General features: G+C 34.5%; 1 protein-coding gene and 1 long non-coding RNA gene across 2 annotated transcripts in view; one reads left to right on the plus strand and one right to left on the minus strand.

Annotated features, from left to right (window-relative positions):
- LOC309641247 overlaps nucleotides 1-12,373 on the plus strand; it is a 214,818-nt gene that overhangs the window by 23,279 nt on the left and 179,166 nt on the right. The gene's annotated exons all lie outside the window — the stretch shown is intronic.
- Nucleotides 1-12,373, minus strand: part of SLCO1B3 (solute carrier organic anion transporter family member 1B3) — an 83,033-nt gene that overhangs the window by 16,018 nt on the left and 54,642 nt on the right. Inside the window, exons 5-10 of the mRNA XM_082422504.1 lie at nucleotides 10,727-10,848; nucleotides 9,529-9,675; nucleotides 9,240-9,338; nucleotides 6,650-6,886; nucleotides 3,364-3,528; nucleotides 1,821-2,016 (exon numbers count right to left, since the gene is read on the minus strand). Of these exons, the coding sequence (XP_082278630.1) occupies nucleotides 1,821-2,016; nucleotides 3,364-3,528; nucleotides 6,650-6,886; nucleotides 9,240-9,338; nucleotides 9,529-9,675; nucleotides 10,727-10,848 (966 nt within the window). The remainder of the gene's footprint in view (nucleotides 1-1,820; nucleotides 2,017-3,363; nucleotides 3,529-6,649; nucleotides 6,887-9,239; nucleotides 9,339-9,528; nucleotides 9,676-10,726; nucleotides 10,849-12,373) is intronic.

Raw genomic sequence — 12,373 nt, forward strand, 5'->3', positions numbered from 1 at the left:
CATATCCTTAGCCAACAGACTGATATTATCATCACATATCTTGTAGCCTTAGAAAATATCTCTATACAAGCACAGGGAAGTCTGTTCAATACTCTGTAATAACCTAAATGGGAAAAGAATTTGAAAAAGAATAAATACATGTATATGTATAACTAAATCACTTTGCTGTACACCTGAAACTAACATGACATTGTTACTCAACTATGCTCCAATATAAAATAAAAATAAAAAAAAAAAGAAAATATCACTATATACTCATTAGAAAATGAGAATGAAAAAGAAAAATACTATCTTGGTATTAATATAAAAATAGTTTAGAATTTGTTGACCATCTGCAAAAGTCTCAGGGACCCCTGTAGATTCTCAGACCACATTCTGAGAACCTCTACAGTAATTCATACTCTAAAAACTTACCCCAGTGACTAGCATTTCATAAATGCTAAATATATTGATTCTGTTAATAGCCATCACTTAGATTATGAGTTCCATGAGGGCACTGAGGTATCCTATAAATTTTTGGACCTTTAAGGAGGCACTCAGTGAAATTTTATTGAATGAAAAAAGCCCATAGAACTCTAGCTGCTTTCTTTTGAATAGATAGCACAGTTACTGTGCTTGTTTCAGGGAACTGGCTTTAGGTTAAAGCCTGTGTGCTTGTGCTGTGAAGTAGCATCGTTCACTGTATGACTTCAAACAAGTCACAGTTTCTCCAGGTCTCAACTAACAAAGGAAGAGGATAAAGGAGGGTCGGGCTGCATAATCTCCAGGATTCTCTTCCCTCTAAAGTTCAATGTTCTAGGTACTCTGTATTTTGATATACCAGAATGAGTGGTGGTCAATAGGAATATTCAACAACAAACAGGATTAGGAGAGAGTGGGGAGATAATTCAAGATTAAGTTGGCAAGCCTCCAAGAATAGGATGATGTTTAGGTAAGCAAATGTGGGAAGATTCGACAGGTTCAAATTGACACCTCATAAGACCCAGAGTTTAAAAACTCAAAGCCAACAATAAGCAGTGCTAAGGAGCATGGTTACTAAACTGTGATCCAAGGATCTTTGCTTGTTGCTTGAACGTGAACCTTCCTAAACTTAAATTGTTGGCTATATTCAGGAGATGATGAGAAATCTGCGCAGGGATCTTGCCCTTGATTTGGGGTAGAGACTGTAGTACTAGGTATACTGCACAATGAGTGATAATAATGAAAAGTAACAGTTTTCTAGGTCTAATATACCATTATGTATAGAGTATTTATCAATTCTACTGCTAATGAAGACAATACCAGAAGAAACAGAATTAGCTTGCAAAAAAGGAGAATTCAGTAGAATTTACTGGTTTTCTTATAAAGATAATTGTTAAACATCAAAATTAACTGCAGATAAAGATTGTTCAGTCACTCTTGGAAATGTCATTTATATTTCTCTCATGATTCATCCAAGATCATAGTGGTTAGGATTAAGAGTTTTGGAGTCAGAACCTTCAAATCTGAGTCAGAATCTTAACAGTGTTAGCCATGTAATCTGTGTATCTTTCTAAGCCTTGCTTTCCTTATCTATAAAATGGGGATAAAAGTACCCATCACTCATTGTAAGCACCCCATAAATAATAACTATTACTATTACAAACTATATGGCTTTTCTTTAAGGAAGGAAAAAAAAGAACTTTTTGAGATCTTAAGAAATGAACGTTTTAAGAATTTATAAATTGAAATTTCTCTCAGTTAAAAGTTTAGTTAAATTGCCACTGCCTTGTTTGCCTTACTTTCTTTTACATTGGATGGTTTATATATTGTGCAATTGGTATATTGATATATATACAAACCCATCATAGGTCAAGGTTAGTCCAGCAACTGATTTGTTTTCACAGATTAGCGCAAAATTTAATAGGTGAAATAGGAAGGACAACATATGGCTACAAAATGAAAATTTCGCAATTCCAACCAAGGTAAATTTGAATTTTTTAATGATATATCCTCCTGTAAACATTCCAGATGCAAAAGTTGGTATGGTTATGAATCCTAGAAGAGAAAAAATGTAATTATATAAATATGGTTATTCTGAATGTCTTTACACATGAAACGCTGTATATCAACCAAAATCATCCTATCTTATTATTTCTTAAATAGAAGGCTGGCAGTCCAGGATGGAGGTAGAGGGTCAGTGCACCATGTGGGGGAGATAAAAATAATTTCTTCCTGCCAATGCTGAAGGTTTAGTTTCCTCAGTAGCAAAAGTCAGTGACTGAGAATATCTGTATGTCTGAACATATGGTTTTTATAAGGTGCTTTTTGTCCCCTCCCGGAAAACAACAACAAAATATCATCTTCCTGACTCTGAGACTTCTATCCCACCATCTAAAATCCTTTACATTTCCTTAAAATGAAGAGTTCCCATCCTTAAAAACTTACTACAAATTTGCCCAGTAGTTTAGAATTGAACACTTAAATTAATATCTCTTCTTTATTCATCTAAACACACACATACCCTAAGATGATAAACAGGTCTATACGTGATGTTAAAAATAGTTGATTCCTCTTATAACTTTTCCATTTCATTGTCTTCCAAGATTGATTAAAGATGAAGATCTCTCTAACAAAAAAATTAGGCTGAGAACTTTATTAGGAGTTAAATTTACAGTTCTAACTTTTATCTTAAGTTCAACAAGCACATCCTACAGAATTATCTTTTTCTTGTTTACTTATGACCTATTCATATATCACTTGATAAATTCAGCTTAACTTATCAAATATTGGGTTTCTACAATGTGCTGGGCCCTGTACTGGGTATTCTACTGCTCTTAAGAATCTTATATTATACAGGGGGTAGGGAAAGAATAATATGAGAAAACCTTTCCTTCATAAAGAAGTCTCCATGTGTCATTGGAAACAGATATTGCAGCAAAAAACCTCTCTAAAATACGAGATTTGTATTGAATTATATAGATACCAATGATGTGTTTAAATTGATTTTTCTCCTGGAAACATCAATGTCCTATTTTTTGTAAGTATCTGGGTCCTGATTCAAAGTCCATGAAGGATAGAAGTATAATAATTACATTACAAAAGGATTTGCCTCAGAATCTCAGCACTAGATTATAAGAGCTAGTTATGCAGATATCATATCTACATGTTCCATTCACATGTCACTTTTCCTTCAGGAATTCATCTTTTCAAAAATAACATGAGCTGTAACTTCAAATGCAGAGCAATGATGATATCACAAGACCCATCGATTTGATAAAATTTGAAAAAATAAATGAAAATTATATTTAATAAAATGTGACATTGCCTTCACAACAAAATGTCACTTGGAGCTCAGTGACTTAGTAGCATAGCATTTATCAAGCAAACATAAACAGGTCTTACCAAACAAAATGCTAGTCTCAGATGCTGACTGGCCATACTGCTGTTCTACATATTTGAAGACATAAGTAATAATTCCAATATGGCTGCTGGCTTGTAGCAGTGTCAAAAATAATGTTATAACATACAGGGGATTGGTAAGGATGTTTTTCAAGGACTGGAAAAAACCTATAAAAACATAAAAAGAAAGAAAATATTATAATGCAGCATACATATATATTAATATCTTACTTGTAAATATAATTTATATAAGATTTAAAATTCCATAAATATATAGCACAGAAAGTCAGAATACTCTGCAATCCTACTAACAGTTTTTTAAAAAATATTCTTTCAATTTTTTCCATATGTGCATTAATATTTATTTAGTTAGTTCATTTTACTCCAAAATGGGATCAAACATACATGCTGTTTTAGTAAGTGCTTTGTTCACCTCGTATTTTGTTATTCTTAGCATTCTACCATACAACTGCATACATCATCAGTTCATTTATTCATTCATTTAGCAAACATTTGGTTTTTAATTGGGTACTAGGCAATATGCTAGGCACTCAAGAAGCAAAAGTGAATGAAATGCCATGTCTCTTTTTATTAGCACTTAATAATACAATCATTATATTAATAATATAATTATTAACTGGAAATTTATCTTAAAGATAGTATAATCCAAAGCTCACAGAAATAAGAAGACTAAGGTTCAAAAATCATAAAGTTCAATTTAGTACCAGGATTCAGATCTCTTGTTTCCTGGAATATAGCTTTTCTACCATAAAATCCTGCCTCAGTAAATCTGGCAGTATTATCCATCAGCTTTCTTAAAGACATATTGTGTCTCAAGTGACATTATGACAACAGTAGGGCAAAAAACCCATGCCTACAAACAAGTGTGTAACAAATCTGTTAACTTCTGTACCTAGCAAGAATTATGTGATCTGGGTCTATGATCACCAGGTTAACTAGCTGTAATGAGAGTTCAAAATGGAAGAAACCACTTAGAAAAACAGTGGGAAGTATCAGAGTCTAGCAAGACAGAACCAGATATGGTTACTGAGATATGGATGGTGTGGACTTTGAAAGATCTTGTGCTGTAGATCTCTAAAGGTTTCCATTAGATATGATCAGAACCAAACCTTCTATCCAATGGTAACTAAGAAATAGTTTCATCTGCTTATAATAACAAGAAAAAAGATTAGAGCAAAGGGCATAGAAGGAGAAAAAAGAAGATGTAGGGAAATGTATAGCAGGAATAAATAACATTTTAAATTGTTAGGTCAAAATGCTAAACTTCTCTCCATGGGACTCCCCAATCAGGAAGGACGATTGACTTGTGAGGCATTCTAAGTGAGTTGTGATGTTTGATCAAAAGAAATAGGGTATATGGGCTCACCAAATCATTGAATTTTTGAGGTGAGTGAGAACTTGGATGTCATCTGAACTTCTACACAATCATGATCCACTATATATCCTCAATAATCGGATCAATAAACAACTCATTAAGCTGACTATCTCAGAAAGAAATTTCTCATTTTTGGACAATTCTCCTTGTTTACAAATTGTTTTGTAATGAACTGATATCTTTATTTCTTTCTAACCAACTAGTCTTGTTTCTACTCAAATTAGATATTTTATTTTCTCACGAAGTGTTCTTAGTTATTTCATCCATTCCTAATAGCACATAATTAAGAACCTCTTTACTATCTTATTTTGGTCACTATCTTACAAACACAGTTGATAACACAGATGATGTTTACAATCGCCCTATTTTTGCATCTTCATTATCCTCTCCATTTTGGGGGGGCTCACAGTCACCCACGTTCCTTATTTTTAGATAATCCGCTACTTTTTATGGATTTAATTTGCTGCAGTGTGAAAATAGCATAGACCAAATGAAAATTTATTGGAATGGTACTTTTAGTGTGCATGTTAAATTTCAAAGACTCCTAAATCAGTGGTGTGCTGGTAAATGTTTAACAACTGATTCTTGGGAAAACAACGCTGATTTGAGTATTTCCCAAGTTCGGTAATAAATGGTGGTAACTTCTCCCATCATGGCCAATTTCAAGCTACCAATGTGACTGAAAATTTAAGTCTTCTTTCATGAGTCAATACAAGTCACACCATTGCGTTCAGATTAGAGTGATGGAGAGGAGAAAGTAACAATAAAAGGAGTGAGGGGAAGAACTGATGAGAGGGAGAAATTGGGCTCCACCTGACAAGCTCTAATGTCACTTCAACTTGAAAAGGTTGTCAAGGTTCAGCCATTGCTTTGCTTTGACTCTTACTATTCCACCATCTCTGTGCAATCTGAAAACTGCACTATTAACATTGTTTCAACTATCTTGCTCTGACTGCTGCTGGATCGTTCCCCAAATTACTGCTCCTAAATTGTTCTCCATTAGCCCTCGGGGCTTATGTTTGAAAGGAAGGGCACTATCAAATGGTGGAGGGCTCTTATTCACATGACTGATTACAATAACCTTAACTACTACTGTTGCTTGTACTTCATTTTTTAATATTTAGGTAAGCAATATTTTTCTATATAATTACAAAGAAAATAATCTTACTCTATCTAGAGAGAAACTTCCTCTGATTTCCTTCTCCATACTCCATGTCTCCACCTAAGAATAGTTAAGTTGCCCAATTTATAGGCACTCATAATTGTTTATATAGGCACTATATGGCAATTGTCTATATATTTTTCAGTACAACCCCATTATATTGTAAATACTTGGAAAACAGAGGCAATATTCTATTACCAGGGCATAGGATGCTTCCTGGTACTATTTGTGAAAGGAAAGAGAAGAAAGAAAGAAAGAAAAAGAAAGAAAGAAAGAAAGGAGGGAAGGAAGGAAGAGAAAGAAAGAGGAAGGAAGGAAGGAAGAAAGGGAGAGAGAGAGAGAAAGAAAGAAAGAAAGAAAGAAAGAAAGAAAGAAAGAAAGAAAGAAAGAAAGAAAGAAAGAAAGAAAGACCTTTTAATCCCCATAGTTTGTACTATGTAATTTGGAAATGAATATATACTCTTTGGTTTACAAATAACAGATATTTTTAGCCTTTGATTGGTTTCTCCCTGCCACAAGCCTAATCCCCTTCTCTTCAGAGTTGATATGTGTTCAGAAAATATTTACAAATTTTAGTAGGAATCTTAGAAGAATAATTTAGCCAAATTTAGTAAAGAAGAAAGCGAACTTTATTTAGATGACTTGAGTATGATTTATTATTTTGGAATATTCACCCCTCCCTTTCACTGGGATTAACAATTCCAAATTGACTGTAAATGTGAAATACTTACCAGCTACAGTTCCACTAACATTTTGCCCCTGCTTGGTCAAATGAGCCATTTGACTCTTTTCCTCATTTTGCACAGGCAAAGATACTGAAGCTTTTTTTTCTTTCTTTGGTTTATCCAAATTTTTGGGCAAGAAAAAGAACGGTATAGAAGAAATAATGGATATTAGTCCAGCCACAAGGAAACCAAGCCACCACGCACCAACCCAACGAGAGTCCTTAGGAGTTATTCTGATAGTGCCTAGAATAAAGAATTAGAAGAAGCCAGTCAAAAATCATTTTGAAATGCAAGAATTTCTGGAAATAATTGTAATAATTGCTGTCCTCCATAGATGAAGAAAGTACATGATGTTTCATCAATTCTGAGACACTCTTTTCTTTTTCTCACACATTTATCTTTGAAATAAGGGTAAGTCTAACATTTAATGACATCCTACAATTGCTCTTGTCCAGGAGTCAGTCATGACATTGTTGTCATTGCCTGAGCCTGTGTGAACTTGGTGGCTTTTCTGGTGACATGACAACAGCGGCCACCATTGACCAATTGAAGCCTGCAAACTATTTAAGGGCCATTTATGGAAAGCATGATACTCATTGTCTGAAAACTTCTATTGGCACCATCTCCTGAGGTCAAGAAAGCACTAGCAATGAAATTTACAGCACTTTGCAAGAAATTCTCAGAGTCAATAGTGGGGTTTTTCTCCCTAGAACCTGCATTTCCAACTCCTTGACAGCACAGAGGATGATAATGGTGAAGATATACATATAATGAAAATCTGAGTTGAAAATTTAGACTCTAAATTTTAGGGATAATTTAACCATTTTATTTCAATAATATTTCCCTTTAAAGCTGTGTGAGTGCCATGTATGTGCTATATCTAAACAAGTATAAATGAGCTGTTTTAGTAAATATAAAGTTTCAGTATATATTTAAATTTATAAATATAAACATTCTAATAAGAAAGCACCACACACACACACACACACACACACACACACCCCATAGATGTTTGAAGCAGAATAATAGTGTTGTTACTCTTTGATCTATAAGAAAACTCTTTAACGTGAGAAAACATTGACTTGATATATAGAAATAAATTATTAATTATATGTACTGAAGTGGTTTTCAAATATGCACAACTCTGAGTTTAAAATTGATTTACATGTTCATATTATTCCGTAATCAGCAACTCTGACAGACTGCAGAAATGATTGATAAAATCAGTGACTCCATCTACATGCTAAGTACTTATTCATCATCTGTCAGAAATGTCATTTTGATAACATTTTTTTGTGTTCTATCCCTGGTGTACACATAGGAACTAGAGGTCATAACCTGGCTAGACACAGCCTGCCAAAGTGTTTTCTTTTGTTCACACATTGTTTTAAAAATTGAAAACTTCCACATGAAAATCTGGATTCCAGGATTTTCTTGAAAACCAATCAGAAGATTTTGTCAATGCTGGATCCAAATTTCTTCATGAAAAGAATAGGTTGAGGTTGAGCAGTATATGCACTTTCAGGTGTGTGCAGAGGGCAGTTCACCACCACCAATTCTTCCAAGTTTAACCACCACACCGAACACTCTTTATTCACTTATGTTATCTCGTTGGCTCCTTTGGCATTGGAGTTTGCCAAAATGTACTTCACAATATGTTTACATCATATCCATAACTGAATAAGAGAAGATATAATAAGGTCTAGACGTTCAGTGCTAGAAATGGGATCACCATGGACCTAAATACTGTGAGTAGTGATTTCTGACTATAGAAAAGAGGTTACAAATCTATCATTCTAAAGACTTTAACCATTTATTTCTGGGTGCTTAGTGATAAAAACAAGGATGAACCTGGAAATGAACGAGTAGAAACACTTGGAATGTGAACCTACTCTAATTCACACATCCAAAATAGAAGACATAACACATTCCATCAGGTCCACGTTTTAGCTTTATATTAAAATACTTTCAGATTGTGGTTATTGTTGGTCTGCTGTGATGTCTACTCTATGTAGTCCTGGTGAAATAGAAAATCAGATTTGTTTATTTCTAAACACTAATTACTTATCATACATTAAGACAGACATCATACAGTTATGTTCTAAAAGAGATGGAAGATAAGTGGCACAAATATTTATGGCTCATTGTGACAAGGGCTACAATAAAGGCATGCTCTTGATGATTAATAGGGACACTTAACTTGGGGCCAGTAGGAGGTGGTGAAGTAAGACGTCTCTGAAGAGGAGCCACATATTGGAAAAGACTTTAATAACTATGCAAATAGAGATGGGAGAAAGGGTAAATGTGGGGAAGTGACATTAGTAGGCACATTGAGAGACCTGCAATTAGTTTGCAATTATTTTGGGTGAAGTAATCTTAAGTTTGTTAAATTTTCCTATTTTGTGCTTAGTTGTAAAAGCCTGATGCAGATAGGTGCTGAATTTTATTTTTATTCTAGTTATTAACACATTACTATTTGTAACTTTTGACAATTAGTCAGCAAAGGGCCACTGAAAGAGTGAATTCAGTTATTTGAAAGAATGGTGTCATGTACTTGAAAAGCATTATCATGTTACCTTGTTCTGATTGTACTTACTCAGATCTACGTATCCAATATCCACATACATTTTAGAAAACAGAGATACCAGTAAAAAGCCAACGACTGGACCAATCATTGTTACTGCAAACAAATTACCTAAAAATATCACAAAACATTTTTATCAAATGCCAATAATACATGATTCTTATTCAATTTTTTACAGTAATACAGTACAATGTATTTCTCTAAATAAATTTTTAAGTAAAAGAATGAGCTTAGGAGCACTGTTATTTCAAGGTACAGCCAGGAAAAGTAACCATAAAATCTAATATTTTCTGTACATTACCTAAATAAAAAGAAGAATGTCCTTCTTTAGCAAAATCATCGATGTAAGAAATCCCCAAGGGTGTTATGGGCGTTTCCCCAATTCCACGAAGCATATTACCCAATAGAATATATATCCACATATGTGACCCAGATTCCTTTTCCCAACCTACATAGACAAGAGAGTGTTTTATCTTAAACATTAATTTTAGCATCCCTGTTGAAAAGTCAACTAACTTAACCCTTTAATTATTTCATTTAAGATTTTTTTTGCTTTTTTTCTAATTATAAAATGATTTATAGTCACGTTACAAAATTTGACAATACAGAAAATCACAAAGAAAACAAGTAAAAATTATCTGCCATCCCTCCACACACAGAGTACCACTTCTAATGTTTGTTTATATCTTTCACATTTTTAGTGAACATAAAAATATGCATAATATTCTTTATGTTCTCATATCAGAATTTTAATGACTGCATAATAGTGTGCTGAATAAGTTTCATCATTTATTTAATCAATTTTTTCTATGTACTCACACAATATTTCTAATTTTTCATTCTGTTAAACAGGGATGCCATGGCTATAACGGTAAATAAATCCTTCTGCACATTCCTGATTATTTCCTTAAGATAAAGCAATAAAAGTAGAATTGCTGATTTAAGCAGATGTGCATATTTTTGTTCTTTACCATATTGAAAATTACCCTCCAAAAGAGAAATTTATACACTCCCCATAATACATAAAATGTGTCTTTATCCTCTACCTCATTTCTTTTTATTTTTAATCTTTCCTATCTAGTAGGTAGGAAAATCTTTAACTAGTACTATAATTTATAATTAAAACTCATGATTTATGTTATAATAGGTAAAAAATCTTTAATTGGTGTAATAATTTGAATTCTTCTTAAAGAGTAAAGTTGTTTTAACGTATTTATACCACTTCCTCCTCTTTATATTAATTGCATATAGTCTTTGCCAATTTTGTATCAAAATATTCCTCTTTTCTTATTACTTCTAGAAGGTCTTTATATATAATATATATTAACACTATGATTTTTGTCTTACATACATAAGATGCAAATGTTTTTCCTATTTGTCTTTTAAATCAATTTTGCTAATGGATATCACAATTGTTTTTTAACAATGTAATTAAATTGTTAAATTTTATAATATTTATTAGTGACACTAATATTCACTAGTGCCAGTTCAATTCTTACCTTTTTCCACTATCTCCAGTGATGTTCTATTCAGTGACAAATTTTGATTAATCAAACAAGTTGATAAGCTTGATGTTGAATTCTCTGATGGATTAATAGGGGTGTCTTTAGAATACCTGTAACTGTAAGAACATCATTATATTTACTGAGCATTTTCACTTTTCCCAGAAATACAGAGGAATTTTCCCCTTTATTTGCACCATTCTCTTCTCCAAATTATCAGGATACTCTGTCAGTTTCTCAGCTTATATTTTAGGAGTGGTGATGGGTAACAGTGAAATGGGAGTGTTCACTAAGAAATATGCAATACTCCCCAGGCAAGGTGGAGTACCATGTTGCTCTCATCCTAGGAGTGCTTATATTCTGGTCAACATATGAAATATCTTGGTTTCATGCTTTTAAAAAACTGCTAACTGTATTTATCAATCTTTTGAATTATCTTCAAAGATGGTTACAATCTAAAATTTCAAAATCAATTTATAATCACACACAGTCATATGCCTGACTCTTCAAAACTTAGTTTAAAAAGTTCTAATTCATTTCAATTTGATAAGGAAGCACTTAATAGGAACAATAGAATGGACCTAGAATAGGGACAAATGCTGATATTTAAAAATACATGAATGGACCGAAAGGTATTATGCTTAATAAAATAAGTCAGGCAGAGAAACACAAATACTGTATATTTTCACTTACATGTGGAATCTAAAAAAAAACCAAAAAACAAATATAACAAAACAAAAACAGACTCACAGGTACAGAGAACAAACTAGTGGTTACCAGTGGGAATAGGAGTGGGGGAAGGGGGGAATATAGGGTAAGGGCGGTTAAGAGGTACAAACTACTAGGTATAAAATAAAGAAGGAGACCTTCAAGATGGTGGAGGAGTAAGATGTGGAGATCAACTTCCTCCCCACAGATACATCAGAAATATAACTACATGTGGAACAACTCCTACAGAACACCTACTGAACACTGGCAGAATACCTCAGACTTCCCAAAAGGCAAGAAACTCACCAAGTACCTGGGTAGGGCAAAAGAAAAAAGAAAAAACAGAGACAAAAGAATAGGGACAGGACATGCACCTCTGGGAAAGAGCTGTGAAGGAGGAAAAGTTTCCACACACTAGCAAGCCCCTTCACTGGCAGAGACGGAGGGTGGGAGGGGGCTTCGGAGCCACGGAAGAGAGTGCAACAACAAGGGTGCAGAAGGAAAAGCTGAGAGATTCCCGCACAGAGGATCAGTGCCAACCAGCGCTCACCAGCCCGAGAGGCTTGTCTGCTCACCAGCCGGGGCAGGCGGGGGCTGGGAGCTGAGGCTCGGACTTTGGAGGTCAGATCCAAGGGAGAGGCCTGGGGTTCGCTGCGTGAACACAGCCTGAAGGGGGCTAGAGCCCCACGGCTAGCCGGGAGGGAGACGGGGGAAAAGTCTGGACCTGCCTAAGAGGCAAGAGACCATTGTTTCGGGGTGCGTGAGGAGAGGGGATTCAGAGCACAGCCTAAATGAGCTCCAAAGATGGGCACGAGCTGTGGCTATCTGCGCAGACACCAGAGATGGGCATGAAGCGCTGAGGCTGCTGCAGCCACCAAGAAGCCTGTGTGCAGGCACAGGTCACTATCCACACCTCCCCTCCTGGAGCCTGTGCAG

Source organism: Balaenoptera physalus (genome assembly GCF_965194825.1).
Source record: "Balaenoptera physalus genome assembly, chromosome: 13".
NCBI lineage: Eukaryota > Metazoa > Chordata > Mammalia > Artiodactyla > Balaenopteridae > Balaenoptera > Balaenoptera physalus.